This window comes from Somniosus microcephalus, chromosome 11 (genome assembly GCF_052327205.1).
Source record: "Somniosus microcephalus isolate GS21.2 chromosome 11, FLI_Smic_1.0, whole genome shotgun sequence".
In the NCBI taxonomy this organism is placed as follows: domain Eukaryota; kingdom Metazoa; phylum Chordata; class Chondrichthyes; order Squaliformes; family Somniosidae; genus Somniosus; species Somniosus microcephalus.
This window is the reverse complement of record NC_140997.1, coordinates 188,343,944-188,359,893: the sequence shown is the minus strand read 5'-3', so window position 1 is coordinate 188,359,893 and position 15,950 is coordinate 188,343,944. Positions and strand designations below refer to the sequence as shown.

Genomic DNA, 15,950 nt, shown 5'->3' with positions numbered 1-15,950 from the left:
GAAGGCAGGAGTGATTAAATGACAAAAGGGATGATGGTGCAAGCAAAAGGGAGTGGTAATGGGTCAAGTAAAGAAACAAAAGGTGGACCGAGAAGAGCTATAAATGGCAACAGCAGAACCATTACCAGCACCTGTTGTCTGAAAAATGGGAGCAGTGGTCATGGTCTGAAAGTGTTGAATTGAATGTTGAGTCCGGAGGCTGTAAAGTGCCTAATCAAAAGATGAGGTGCTGTTCCTCGAGCTTCCGTTGAGCTTCATTGGAACAGTGTCATGGGACCAAGGACAGAGAGGCCTGAGTGGGAAGGAGAATTCTGTACTTGTGACAGAATGGACCTGACAGATGATGTCATGGCACACTCGAAGGAACACAGGAACAGGCCATTGAGCCCCTTGAGCCTGTCCCGCCATTCAATGAGATCATGGCTGATCTGTGTCCTAACTCCATATACCCGCCTTTGCCCTATATCCCCTAATACCTTTGGTTAACAGAAATCTATCTGTCTCAGATTTAAAATTAACAATTGATCCAGCATCAACTGACGTTTGTGGAAGAGAGTTCCAAACTTCTACCACCCTTTGCGTGTAGAAGTGTTTCCTAACTTCACTCCTGAAAGGTCTGGCTCTAATTTTGAAGGTTATGTCCCCTAGTCCTAGATTCCTCAACCAGTGGAAATAGTTTCTCTCTATTTACCATATCAGTTCCCATTAATATCTTGAAAACTTCGATCAAATCAACACTTAATCTTCTAAATGCAACCCTAGTTTGTGTAATTTCTCCTCGTAATTTAACCTTGGAGTCCAGATATCATTCTAGTAAATCTACACTGCGCTCCCTCCAAGGGAGTTTATCGGATGCCTTATGGAAGTCCATATAAATAACATCCATTGACATTCCCCTGTCCACTACTTTAGTCACCTCTTCAAAAAATTCAGTTAGGTTTGTCAGGCATGACCTACAAATCCATGCTGGCCCTCTCTGATCAGCTGAAAATTTTCAAGGTGTTCTGTTACTCTATTCTTAATTATAAACTCTAGCTAATTTCCCGACAACAGATGTTCGGCTAACTGGTCTATAATTCCCTGGTTTCCTTCTCTCACCTTTCTTAAATAGCGGCGTGACATTTGCAATTTTCCAATCTAAAGGAACGGTTCCTGAATTGAGAGAACTTTTGGTCGATCATAGTTAGGGCACCTGCAATGCTCTCACCATGTCCTTTAAATCCCTCTGTTGGAAACCATCTGGTCCTAGGGATTTGTCACTCTTTAGTGCCATTATTTTCTTCATTACTGTTAATTTAATTTAACCATAATTTAATTATGGTGAGTCCCTGTCCCTGATTCAAAATTAGTTTCCTTAGGATGTTCAGCATACTATTTTCTCCTTTACTGTAAATACTGACACACACTAATTATTTAACATGTCCGCCATTTCCTTATTTTCAATCATAGTATATCACCATTATCAGTTTTTAAGGAACCTACATTGCTCTTAACCACCCTCTTTTTTCTAATATAATTATAAAAGTTTTTGTATTGATTTTTATATCCGATGCAAGTTTCTTTTCATACTCCCTTTTTGTAGCTCTTACTATCTGTTTTGTCACCCTTTGCTGTTCTTTGTATCTCTCTCATTCGCCAGGATCTGTGTCTTTTTTTGCATTCTTGTCTGCTTTTTCTTTTAGTTTTTTGTTGCTCCTTACCTCACTAGTCATCCAGGGCTGGGTTTTTTTGGCAATTGGAGCTCTTGCCCCTTAGGGGTATAAACTGCTTCTGTATCATGTTAAATTATTTTTCAAACACCTCCTACTGATCTTCTGACGTGTTAGCCATCAACAGATTTGATCAGTTTACTGTGGACAGTCTCTGTCTCATCCCGTTGAAATCGGCCTTACCCAAATCTAGAATCTTCGGGGCCCATCTTGTGGCCTCTTCATTGTACCAATGATAAACTTTTTCCACTTACCACATGGGCCTTGTAAGAGAAACGTCTGTCTGGGTGTGGGGTGGGCGGGGGTTGTGGTTATTGAATGGTTAGCTAGCTCCAAATCAAGACAAGTGGATGCTGCTCTTGGGGCTTTACGACATAGGTGTAGGAGACACTGTCTGACGCTGCCTATTTGCAGCGTCCTGAGTCCTTTGTCCATGTTTGTAGTTTTTTCAGAACCTGCCATACCAAGTTCTGGTTACATGATTTTCATCTGTTCATGACCAAATGATGTGTGATGAATGCATAACTTTTTAATTACAAACAGGGCTGTGCCAAGTAGGTAATCTGTCTTTTTAAATCAAGAACAAAATGTGTGTTGCTGAATACATTTTCACCACCAACCAGTTATGACCAGGAGATACACATTATTTTTGTTACATTTCAAAATGGCTTATTTTATAACTTTTTAAAAAAAATTGTCAATTAGACAAGAGATTAGACAAGCGTGTAGCAAAAGCAGAGTGGTTTTAATGGGGGATTTTAACTTTCATATAGATTGGCTTAAGCAGACTAGCACCTGTCAGAAAGGTAGTGAATTTCTTGAGTGTGTCCAGGATAGATTTTTATAACAATATGTCCCAGAGGCAACAAAGGGGCATGCCATAATTAGATTTAGTAATGACTAATGAGACTGATTTAGGAAACAGCCTAACTATGCGTGAACATTTATCCACTAGCGATCATAACATGATCGAGTTCAACATAGCATTTGACAGGGAGAAACATGAAACAGCTACTAAGATTCTAGATTTGGGTAAGGCCGACTTCAACGGGATGAGACAGAGACTGTCCACAGTAAACTGGGCAAATCTGTTAATGGGTAAAATGACCAAAGATCAGTGGGAGATGTTCAAAAAAGAATTTAATGTGATACAGAACCAATTTATACCCCTGAGGGGCAAGAGCTCTACTCGCCAAAAAAACCAGCTCTTGACGATTAAAGAGGTCAGGGTCAGCATAAAACTCAAAGAAAAAGCACATAAAAAAGCAAAAAATAGCACAGATCCTGGCGTATGGGAAAGATACAAAGAACAGCAAAGGGTCACAAATCAGAGAGTAAGAGCTACAAAAAGGGTGTATGAAAAGAAACTTGCAAGGGATATCAAAATCAATGCAAAGAATTTTTACAATTCTTAGGAAAAGAGGGTAGTCAGGAGCAATGTTGGCCCCTTAAAAACTGAAAGCGGTGATATTGTCAATGATAATAAGGAAATGGCGGACATGTTGAATAATTACTTTGCGCCAGTATTTACAGTAGAAGGAGAGCATGCCGGAAATCTCAAGGAAACTAATATTGAATCAGGGACAGGGACTCAATAAAATTAACGTAAGTAAAATAACAGTAATGAAGAAAAAAAACGTCACTAAAGAGTGACTAATCCCCAGGACCAGATGGTTTCCATCCCAGGGTTTTAAAGGAAGTAGGGAAACACATTGCAGATGCCCTAACTATAATCTTCCAAAGTTCACTCAATTCAGGAACCGTTCCTTTAGATTGGAAAATTGCGCATGATACTCCTCTATTTTAGAATGGCGAGAGAGGGAAATCAGGGAATTATAAACCAGTTAGCCTAACATCTGTTGTCAGGAAAAGCTAAAAACAGTGGCGGTCCAAAGAGACTTGGGGGTCCAGGTACATAGATCATTAAAATGTTATGAGCAGGTACAGAAAATAATCAAAAAGGCTAATGGGATGCTGGCCTTTATATCTAGAGGACTAGAATACATGGGGATGGAAGTTATGCTGCAGCTATACAAAACCCTGGTTAGACCATACGTGGAGTACTGTGAGCAGTTCTGGGCACCACACTGTAGGAAGGATATATTGGCCTTGGATGGAGTGCAGCGTAACATAGAAACATAGAAGATAGGAGCAGGAGTAGGCCATTCGGCCCCTCGAGCCTGCTCCTCCATTTAATGAGATAATTGCTGATCATCCAAATTCAGTACCCTGTCCCTGCTTTCTCCCCATATCCCTAGATCCCTTTAGCCTTAAGAAATATATCTAACTCCTTCTTGAATATATTTAATGAATTGGCCTCAACTGCCTTTTGTGGTAGAGAATTCCACAGGTTCACCACTCTCTGGGTGAAGAAATTCCTCCTCATCTCTGTCCTAAATGGCTTACCCCTTATCTTTAGACTGTGACCCCTGGCTCTGGACTCCCCGACCATCGGGAACATCCTTCCTGCATCTAGTCTGTCTAGTCCTGTTAGAATTTTATAAGTTTCAATGAGATCCCCTCTCATTCTTCTAAACTCCAGCGAATATAAGACCAATCGACCAATCTCTCCTCATACGTCATTCCTGCCATCCCAGGTATCAGTCTGGTGAATCTTCGCTGCACTCCCTCCATGGCAAAAACATCCTTCCTCAGATAAGGTGACCAAAACTGCACACAATACTCAAGGTGTGGTCTCACCAAGGCCCTGTACAACTGCAGCAAGACATCCTTGCTCCTGTACTCAAATCCTCTCGCTATGAAAGCCAACATACCATTTGCCTTCTTAACCGCCTGCTGCACCTGCATGCTTACCTTCAGCGACTGGTGCACAAGGACACCCAGGTCTCGTTGCACTTCCCCTTCTCCCAATCTATTGCTGTTCAGATAATAATCTGCCTTCCTGTTATTGCCACCAAAGTGGATAACCTCGCATTTATCCACATTATACTGCATCTGCCATGCATCTGCCCAATCACCCAACCTGTCCAAATCATACTGGAGTTTCTCGGCATCCTCCTCACAGCACACACGCCCACCCAGCTTTGTGTCGTCTGCAAACTTGGAGATATTACATCTAGTTCCCTCGTCTAGATCATTAATATATATTGTGAATAGCTGGGGTCCTAGCACCGATCCCTGCGGTACCCGACTAGACCCTGCCTGCCACTCGGAAAAAGACCCGTTTATTCCAACACTTTGCTTCTTGTCTGCCAACCAGTTCTCTATCGAAGTCAGTACCTTACCCCAATCCCATGTGCTTTAACTTTACACACCAATCTCTTATGTGGGACCTTATCGAAAGGTTTACGAGAATGATACCCGGACTTCAAGTGTTAAGTTACGAGGAGAGATTACACAAATTAGGGTTGTATTCCCTAGAATTTAGAAGGTTAAGGGGTGATCTGATCGAAGTTTTCAAGATATTAAGGGGAACAGATAGGGTAGATAGAGAGAAACTATTTCTGCTGGTTGGGGATTCTAGGACTAGGGGGCATAGTTTAAAAATTAGAGCCAGGCCTTTCAGGAGTGAAATTAGGAAACACTTCTACACACAAAGGGTGGTAGAAGTTTGGAACTCTCTACCACAAATGGCAATTGATGCTAGATCAATTGTTAATTTTAAATCTGAGATTGACAGCTTTTATTAACCAAAGGTATTAAGGGATGTGGGCCAAAGGTGAGTATATGGAGTTAGGTTACAAATCAGCCAAGATCTCATTGAATGGCGGAACAGGCTCAAGGGGCTCAATGGCCAATCCTGTTCCTATGTTCCTAAATTCGGTTGTTTTGAGTTTATTATTTGCATTAAAAGATTTTTTTGTTCCTTTTCCAGCTAACACAACCAGAATATTTGAAGGAACCAGGATTATAAAAACAAGAATGGTAAGTGCAAAAATTAATCTTTTCTGTCTAAAATGCATCATTTTAATGTGTTTCCTCCCCTGGGTGCATGCAGGAAAAATGGGAGGAAATTGTTGTGTCGCTGTCCATCTGTGAACAGTTTCTTCACACAGCAGTTAAATATTACAGATTTTCTTTTTTTTTACTCCAAACCAATGAAAATGTACAGCAAGCACTATAAGTTACTATATCTGAGACATCCCATATTTGTGGAAGAATCTGTAATATAACCAAGAGGGGCTCCCGTGTGGATTGATAGTGTGTTTGGCTCCCCTGATAGCAGTAGTGCTGGTTCATAAGAACATAAGCAATAGGAGCTGGAGTAGGCCATATGGCCGCTCGAGCCTGCTCCGCCATTCAGTAAGATCATGGTTGATCTTTTACCTGAACTCCACTTTCCTGCCCTACCCCCATATCCCTTCATGTATGTCACAGTGCCCCCTCTGAAGTCCAAGCTGCTGTCGGCAGCAGTGCTGCAATATAAAGGAGAAAATATGACTGTCACTGGAGGAGCTGAGATCATGTTTCTTTGAGGCTGCGGGGGAAGGAATAGTGTAAGTACCGTTTTTATTAGATAGTGTAAATGGTACAAATTCAGTACACTTGGAGCCAACCTGCTTGAAATAGAAGTGGCTGTGGAGTATAAATGGAATATTAAGAGTATATTTATTCACAGGGCTACATCATCAAAACCGTAATGGTCCTGCTACATAGATTCTCCTTGTGCCAACACTAAATCTGCTTCCTAGCATCCAAATCATATAATTTAAACTTCTTTAGTGACTGCTCCTCAAGAATTTGGGGGTACATTTTATTATTGTGTTGTAGTTCTTGTTGGTGAAAATTACGGTTAATGGCAATGCAGTGTTGAAGATTAGTTTTACTCCTATTGATACAGAGATTAGTTCTGTTAGATAAAGTTGGGAACAGGTCAGGGTGCAGAGGGAGCTGGAGAAAATGCCACTAAGACCAGTTAGAACACCTGCCACAAAACACTCCTATTAGGATTTTTAATGCAAACTCCACTGTATACTAACTCTAGAGGGTAGAAATAATCTAATCACCAATTTAGACTCTTCAAAACCCCCACCCTAATCCTTTTTTTGAATACACATTCCAATGTAATAATCTTCATTGTTACAGGGAATTCTCTTCGTTAACATTCCCATTAATTTTGTAATATTCGTAGATATTTGAGGACTAAAGTGGATGGTCAAGAAGGATTTCTGTTCTAATGTTCACAGTCATGGCTACTCAACTAAACTTTATGGACTGATCCTTTTTATATTAGTTCAGTGCTCAATGTTTTCATTAATAGAATATTCAAATTTATAGATACACTTTTAATATGAATTAAAAATGCACATTATTATTCTCAAAATGTAATATTCTTGGGGAAACAAAATGTACATCTCTGAACAAATCCAGAAAAGGATTTCATAAACAAAGATCAGTTGGGCCACTGTTTAATATTTTGCCAGTTTACATTTCAGTAGGAAGTCCAGAGATGGGCTTGGGTAAAATAACATTTTTAAAAAAGGACACTTTTTAAGTGAACCAGAAACATGTAGAACATGCGTGGCATTAATGTGTGTTTACAGGTGAGCAACGTTTCCTACCCTAACTTACTCAACATCTTTGAGGGCTTTTGTGTGTTTTGTTTCCTTCAAGGTTCGCCAGCAGATGGCAGCAAAATATGTTAAAGAATGTTTGTTTATTTGTAAAAGATGTGAAGGAAATCTTAAATGACTGAACTTTATTATTAAGTTGATAATGAATAAATAATTTACTCTATTCTACATCTGTCCTTCGCAATTAAAACAATTATTTTTTTGAATCATTACTGTCTTCAGCAGAGGGTGGAAAATGCTTCATTAATATTTTCTATAAATTCAAAAGCAAAATTAAATTAGTGAAGTTTGGGGTGGGTGGAGGATCTGCCACCACAGGGTCATCTTGGAACTGCAGTTCAAGGCTGGGAAAGAAGCGGGTAAGGATGGGGGAGTGGGAGTGAATAGAAGGGAGATGAGCAGGGGATGGGGGAAGGCAGCAGTGAGAGAGGGGAGGGGCTAAGAAAAGTAACTTGGTGGGGAGATGTGGGGCGGGGGGAGGCGGTTAGATAGTAACTCGGTGGGGGGAGGAGTTGGAAGGGTACCATGATTTTTGAACAACTGAAGAGCCCCAATTCTTTTAACACATGGGTAGTGCACAATTTTTAGAAAGATCCCTCTTTTAGGGGTAGATTTTCATAAAGCTGTCGGGAAGGAGGCGGGACTACAACTTTTGGGTTTTAGTCCCGCCTACATCGATGTTCGGCCAATCCACGCGATTTTCCCTTGATTGACCTTGTTAAGCCCGCCCAGCGGGCTCAGCAGGCCAATTAAGGGCCACCTGGCAACAGGTGACGTCACAGACTGAAATTTCATCTGTCAAGAGGCCTTGACAGATGAAATATCAGTGTTTCACAGCTGTTTGAAGCTTTCAAACACTGACAGGCTGACTTCTAACCTGAGTCCTTCTACACAGACTCAGTTAGAAGTCTCACCGGCAATGAAAGCTGAAGGCTGTCACTTTTGACAGCTCACAGCCATTTTGCTTTCAGTGCCGGCTGAGTGATGGATTCCCGAAACCGAGAGAAAGAAAGGCTGTTACGGTAAGTACAGGTAATTTAAACTTCTTTACACACTTTAGATACACCAAACACACTTACCTTTGCACTAATGCACCCATCACTCACCTGAACACCGACATTGCGACCCCTCCAAGTCCTTCAACCCGACGGCCCGCCTGCTCTAACCTGGCGTGGTTTGGAGCCGTCAGGAATCCCACACGACACCCCTCAAAATAGGGATTAGGCTAAAAACTGCCTGTTAACTACCTGTTAACAGGCAGTTAATTGGCACTAATCCCTTCCCGCCTCGGGTCAGCGGGTCCCAGTGCGGGGCGGGTACCCGGCTGCCCTGAAACTTAGTGGAGGCGGGTTTTGGGCAGGATGGTGCCGGGACCCCCAAAATCGGGATTTCCGCCCCCCCCCCCCCCCCACCCACACGCCTGAAATCCCGCCTGACGGCTCCAGGAAAATCGACCCCTTAGTGTCCATTTTTTTTCCCATGCTTTGCTACTCCTGATTATTTTTTCAACTATCACTGGCACTGTTCTGCTTGTTGGGGTAAAAGAGAAGTCTTCCCTCCTCTCAAGCGGACTCCCCGAGATAAGGGGTCGACACTTGCCCTATAGCAACCACGAATTCACCAGACGGACACCTTGGATAAGTTTCATGATCTTTATTCAAGCATATGCAAGGGGAAAATCTCAGGCTCATCCCAGAGAAAGGATTCTTCCACCGAGTATCAAAAACATACAGCAATTATACCCTAACTAGAGGCGTGCACCCCTCATGCACCCCCCTTCTACGCTCATTGATTGGTCTGTAGAATCATGCTTTGAGAATCTGTATGTCCTGTCTTATCTTAAGCAAAGACAAAAGACCAGCTTATTAGCTTTACAGTTCCTGTCTTATCTTAAGCAAGGATACAAGACCAGCTTATTAGCTTTACAGTTCCTGTTTTGTCTATGTCCTACATTTCTGAGCAAGGATAGGAGACAAACTTATCAGCCTTCTAGTTTCTACTAATTGTGATTCTAAGAAGTTACAGTTTCTTCTAACTTTTAATTCTAAGTCGTCATTTTTGTCCCCTTACAATCCCCCCTTATGGCCCTTGGCTATATGCCCAAGCCAGGCCATTTCCCTATTACTTTCTCGTGGGTGAGCCCCAGGTTTGTCCCTCCGTTTGGGTAGCTACTTCCCAAACTGCAGGACCTGCCTGTTGATTTTCCCATCGAGGTTATATAAGATAAGCCCTTTCTGCCGGACTTTTAAAATTCGCCTTAACCAGTTTTTTACTTATTGCTCTCGCTATGGCTTGTCTCTTATTCTTGCTACATTTTTGACAGGATAACAACAACAAGATCACCAATACAGTGCCTTGTACGACAACCAATACATGTGATATTATCCTTATCCAGGGGTGTATTTGCACATTGAGTCCAGCATTCCAAAACTTAGTGTACCAAGGCCGACTAGCCAACATTTCTTCAGTGTCCTTTTGTAGCTTATCTATTTCTTCCATCAAAATCACATACTTTTGTCTCTGCTTCTGAATGTCATGCTCCAGTTGGGTCTGTTCTTCATTCAGTTCGGGTATCGGTTTTCCTTGTGGCCTTATTGCCTTTGTATACCCTTCTCGGATAGTGTCCGTCACTGTCCCATTAATAGTTTCTTCTTTTAGTTCAGGATATATAATATACCCGTTTATATGTGTCTCTTGTGGGGTAAATCAGAAGTCGGTATTCGCGATGGCACAGGAGGTGATCCCTCCCCTATTCGTAACTGTCATATTAGGTGCCTTGGTGCTTACACACCATTCTCCATTCCCTCACGGGGCGGCGGTTGTTTTGGAATCCCGTGTCATTGGCGTGATACTCAATGTGCACCCTTCCGTTCGGCCATAACCACAGTCATTCTTGGTGGATCTCGGCATAAAACAACTTGGTTATTTCTATAACAATCATCTATGTTAATACCCCTCGTACTGTTGTTCTCTTTAATCACATGTCTGGACAAGTCATGGTAGCGCAAGCGAGTTTGATTCCTTATCTCCCCTATATTGTTTGTTTGGTATAAGGGATCTCCTTTTGTTACATCAGACTGCAGTATTGATAGTACAAATCCTATTATATTTAAATGTCCGGTTGTGCATCTATCTTTTGGTATCCAAGCATGACTATTCCTCCGTACCTCACACGTATGAGTCATGTTTTTATCTGAGGTCCATTTGGTAAATACATCATTCGGTATCCAATCCGGCACTTCTATATTTTGGAGTTGCACGAGGTTATGTTGTACTTCACTAATTATCCATGCTCCGTACCCTGCGCAAACTATTTCTGACTGTAGTTGCCGGCTCATGTCTTCCCCTGCTTTGTTTATCAAATTTATAGTTCTGGCGTGGTCCCGCATCGTGTGGGCCACTTGTAGCAATTCTCCCTCCGTACCATCACCTAGCTGTGCCTGGAGTCTTTGATTATCCCCTTCCCTACCCAACAATTCTTGTAAGATTTGGATTAGGGCATCAACCCGATCGTCTATGGTGTGCAGGTCTATAGTGTTTACCGTCGCAACCCCTGCCATTTCTAGTATCCCTCTTTTCTCCCGGTTCCCTTTTCTACCTGTCCTCCTTTTCACATTAAATGTCATGGTTCTTGATTCAGGGCCTTCAAGAGCTCGTAGGGTCAAGTTATTGCACAGACTTATGGTTTCTTTTCCACAAAAGCTGGGAATGGTTATATCCGTTAGGTTTAGGAACACCGTAATTATTCGTTGGCGTGCCCCAAAGTGTATTTTATCCTTGGTCTTCTTTATTACCAATCCCGCTTTTGCTCCTGATCACAGCTAATGTCGCTCAAGTTTCTGTAATACAAGCCTTGTTGGTTCTTTTGGCCGGCCTGCAAAGTTTCTCCCGCGGCTCCCCCTATAAGGGATAAGATCCTATAAAACATAATGGGGGAGAAATTCAGTTGGCTGCGCCACCCGTTAGCGCCTTAAGAGGGCGCTAAGTGGGTCGCAAGCCAACTAGCGCCCGGGCGCGGCACTGTCCACGCCTCCCGCTAAATTCTGCGGGACGCTAGTGGTGGCGCTAGCCGTTTGCGCTGCGCCGCTACCGATGACGTCATCGGTGTGCGCAGCGTCCAGCTGAGGCCCCGGCCGCGATATTTGGAAGCGCCCCCTGATTTACCGCTGGACGCTATGTCCGACCAGTTAAGGGGGGCCTACCTGCGGCCGGGGAGACGCAAATTAAAGGAGAGGTGCGGAGCGGCCATTTTTGTTGTTGGCCGCCTGCCAGCACCTGCCTGCGCTCCCGTCCCCGGCCTCCTGAACCCCCCCATGGAGTGCCGGCTGCGTTCCAAGAGCCCGGCACTTCTCCTCGGTGCCGGGCTCTTTTGCCTGCACTCGCGATCCTCGTGGGCCCAGTTGGGCCCCAGATCGCGCTGCACACGGCCCCTCCCCTTTAAGAAGGGGAGGAAGGCCTGCAATACCGCAGCGCGACGTGCTGCAGCGTGTGGCACGTTGCACCACGATATTCAGTCGCAGCGCCCCAAGAGGGATGCGGGGCGCCTCCAGTAGCGCCGCGCTTCCCTTTGGAGCGCTACCACTCAATTTCCGGCGGGCGGCCACGAATGCTTCCAGGGCGCTACTTTTAGCGCCCCGGCGAGGCTGGCGCCCCAAACGGGGCTATACTCAATTTCTCCCCCAATATTTCCTGGTCGTCACCGGTTAGTTAGAGTCCATGCCTTTTCAACTGGGTCCAGTGTTTCCATTTGCTGGTGCCTCTTATATCTACGCATGCGCACGTGTCACTTACCATTATTACCTGATGGGGGCCGGTCCATTTTGGCGAGAATCTGGGTTTCTCTGGGTTGATCTTTACCATTACCTGACTGCCTACCTAGGGTATTTGGACTTTCTGTTCCTTGGTGTCGTTCTCTAAGTCTTTAATTACTTGCTGATCCCTAGCCTGTGCTTTCAGGGCCGGGATCCATTTACATATAGATCCATATCCACTTCCTTGAGCGGGGCTTCACTAACATGATTATTTTCCCCCTTCACTTCCTCTCATGTTACTCTGATGTTCCTCTCCTTCTGTTATAATCCACCCTGCGGGATTGTTACCGTTGTCTTTAACTATTGTTACTGTGCCATTGGGGGGGTATGAGCATTGCCTCCCGTGTGGCTCTACGCGCATCTGATACAGTTCTTAGCCTTCCTGTATTAAGCAACTCTACTAGGGTATGCTGGGTATGTAGAATAATTTGTCCTTACATCACTATTGGTTCACTAGCTCTGATGGCCCATGCAACGCAGTCGAGGGCAGCAATGCATCTGGACAATCCTGCAGCTACAGGCTGCTGCTTAGTGGAGTAGTACGCTACCGGCCTTTGTCTAACCCCATGCACTTGGATTACTACTGCATTGTAATGATCCTTACTGTGGTAGTTATAGATGTGGAATGGGCTAATCTGGTCTGGTAATCCCAGAGCAGGGGCACTTACGAGGGCTTGTTTTAACTTTACAAATGCTATTTCTTGGTCGGGGCCCCAATCCACCGTCTCCTGGGATGGTTTCCCCCCTTTGATCAAATCCTGTATAGGCTGGGCCATTTCTGCATATTCTGGGATAAAGTTCCAGCAATAATTAAATAGCCCGAGTACCTGTCTGACCTCTTTCACAGTTCCTGGCCTCGACATCGTTCTAATAGCCTCCTTTCTGTCTTCGGGCATTTGTCTCTTCCCTTGTGTTATTGGCCCAGAAATTCGGGTCTCCATGGGTGAGTACGCACGGGGTACTCACCCGTAGGCTCAACGGAAGTGCCGGTTTCATGCATGCACTGCGCATGCGCGGGAAACTGGAAGTTCCGTTCCCTTAAAGGAAGGGGTTCAGAGGTCGAACGCGTACGCCGGAGAGGCAGCGCGTGCGCATGGAACTTACGTTTTTTTTCCAGGTTTCTCCGGGAGGGTAAGTCTCCAGGAGTTATTCATGTAAAATTCATGTAAAACAAGGTAAGTGGTGAATTAATTAAAATTAAAACATTTTTTCCACAGGCTTATTATTTTTAAATACTTTAAAGAAAGGTAAGTTTATTTTTAACCCCATTAGAAAAAGTAATTAATTGTTTCAAAAATTGAAATTATTGTTTAAAATAGTTATTTTATGTAATTTATAGTTATTTTTTAAATGTGATGTTTTTTTAAACATTTATTTTAAGTTTTAGTGATGTTTTGGGGCTAATAGTATTTATAATTTTGACAGCTCTTCCTGTCAATTTTATGAATGGGCATTTCCCTGCTACCATTGGCTCTCCATGGCCCACATGATCCCAGGGGACGCATCGAACTAACTGCGCCCCTGGGATACGCAAGCACTGCGTGCCGGCAGTTGGAGCAGGCCCAGGATCGGAATCCCACGCGGGCCCACAGCTCAACGGCCGGCGCGCTAGGTAAGTGCAGGTCGAAGGCTTGCACCCACGGGAAGCCTCCGACCCGAATTTCTGGGCCACTATGTATCCTACTAGGTTACTTCGTCCTTCTCTACCTGTACCTTTCTAGGGTTTACCTTTAGTCCCGCATTCTGTAGGGCTCCCAGTACCGTAGTCAATTAAATATTGTACAGGGACCTGCCACTATCAGATGTTCTCGCGGAGCAGAGTTATATAGAAACATAGAAAATAGGAGCAGGAGTAGGCCATTCGGCCCCTCGAGCCTGCTCCGCCATTCAATGAGATCATGGCTGATCATCCAAATTCAGTACTCTGTCCCTGCCTTCTCTCCATATCCCTTGATCCCTTTAGCCTTAAGAAATATATCTAACTCCTTCTTGAATATATTTAATGAATTGGCCGCTACTGCCTTCTGTGGTAGAGAATTCCACAGGTTCACCACTCTCTGGGTGAAGAAATTCCTCCTCATCTCTGTCCTAAATGGCTTACCACTTATCCTTAGACTGTGACCCCTGGTTCTGGACTCCCTGGCCATTGGGAACATCCTTCCTGCATCTAGTCTGTCTAGTCCTGTTAGAATTTTATAAGTTTCAATGAGATCCCCTCTCATTCTTCTAAACTCCAGCGAGTATAAGCCCAGTCGACCCAATCTCTCCTCATACATCATTTCTGCCATCCCAGGTATCAGCCTGGTGAATCTTCGCTGCACTCCCTCCATGGCAAGAACATCCTTCCTCAGATAAGGCAACCAAAACTGCACACAATACTCAAGATGTGGTCTCACCAAGGCCCTGTACAACTGCAGCAAGACATCCTTGTTCCTGTACTCGAACCCTCTCGCTACGAAGGCCAACATACCATTTGCCTTCTTAACCGCCTGCTGCACCTGCATGCTTACCTTCAGCGACTGGTGCACAAGGACACCCAGGTCTCGTTGCACTTCCCCTTCTCCCAATCTATTGCCATTCAGATAATAATCTGCCTTCCTGTTTTTGACACCAAAGTGGATAACCTCGCATTTATCCACGTTATATTGCATCTGCCATGCTTCTGCCCAATCACCCAACCTGTCCAAATCATACTGGAGTTTCTTGGCATCCTCCTCACAGCATACACGCCCACCCAGCTTTGTGTCGTCTGCAAACTTGGAGATATTACATCTAGTTCCCTCGTCTAGATCATTAATATATATTGTGAATAGCTGGGGTCCTAGGACCGATCCCTGCGGTACCCCACTAGTCACTGCCTGCCACTCGGAAAAAGACCCGTTTATGCCAACTCTGCTTTCTGTCTGCCAACCAGTTCTCTATCCAAGTCAATACCTTGCCCCCAATCCCATGTGCCTTAACTTTACACGCTAATCTCTTATGCGGGACCTTATCGAAAGCCTTCTGACAGTCCAAATACACCACATCCACTGGTTCTCCCTTATCTATTTAACCAGTTACATCCTCAAAAAATTCCAGTAGATTAGTCAAGCACGATTTACCTTTTGTAAATCCATGTTGACTTTGTCCGATCCTGTCACTGTTTTCCAAGTGCTCTGCTATTCCATCTATCTACCTATCTATCTATTCTATCGATCTATTTTATATATAAAAGTATCGTGGTGTCTGCCTGTCTGTCTGTCCGGGGCATCACTCAAAAGTTATAGAGCGTAACTACACATATGTTATATCAAAAGAAAGCTTATGATTAGGGGAGTCTCATAGGCATATTTACTTTTTGGTCAGACAAAAATTGTTTGGACAGTATACAGAAAATGTTCAAAAAACGGACAAAATCCACTCATTAGCGGTTGACCAATCCTACCGCTCATTAGCGTTGAGTGACGTGATGGTTGACCAATTGGGGAGCGTTTCATGGCGTTTGTGGGCGGGGCCTAATCCTTCAAACTGCCGAGCGGGAGCTGAGCTGAGGTGAGTGGCGGCCATTAAAGACCGGCCGGGCCTGAAGCTAAAAAAATGATAATGGTGGTGATGAAATTGTTGATTCATTAGTATTGATTCAGGAATTTCTCTCTCTCTCTCTCCTTCCCCCCCCCCTCTCTCTCTCTCTCTCTCTCTCTCTCTCTCCTTCCCCCCCCTCTCTCCCGAAGCGGGAGCTCAGCTGAGGTGAGTCGCGGCCCGAGAGCCCGGCCGGGCCGCAAGCGCTAGGCCGCGCACGGTCACCGCGGCCTGCCTCTAAGTCCTTCCCCCCCCTCCCTCTCTCTCTCCTTCCCCCCCTCTCTCTCTCTCTCTCCTTCCCCCCCTCTCTCTCTCTCTCTCCTTCCCCCCCTCTCTCT

At 44.3% G+C, this 15,950-nt stretch overlaps 1 protein-coding gene and 1 pseudogene across 1 annotated transcript in view; one reads left to right on the top strand and one right to left on the bottom strand.

Moving 5' to 3' along the window:
- The window catches only part of LOC147111056 (receptor-type tyrosine-protein phosphatase gamma-like), a gene marked incomplete at its 5' end in the record, with an annotated part of 521,022 nt that overhangs the window by 342,142 nt on the left and 162,930 nt on the right, over window positions 1-15,950 (top strand). Inside the window, one exon of the mRNA XM_085999999.1 lies at window positions 5,545-5,594. Coding sequence (XP_085856125.1) covers window positions 5,545-5,594 — 50 coding nt within the window. The remainder of the gene's footprint in view (window positions 1-5,544; window positions 5,595-15,950) is intronic.
- On the bottom strand, window positions 8,855-11,182 carry LOC147111057 (uncharacterized; annotated as a pseudogene).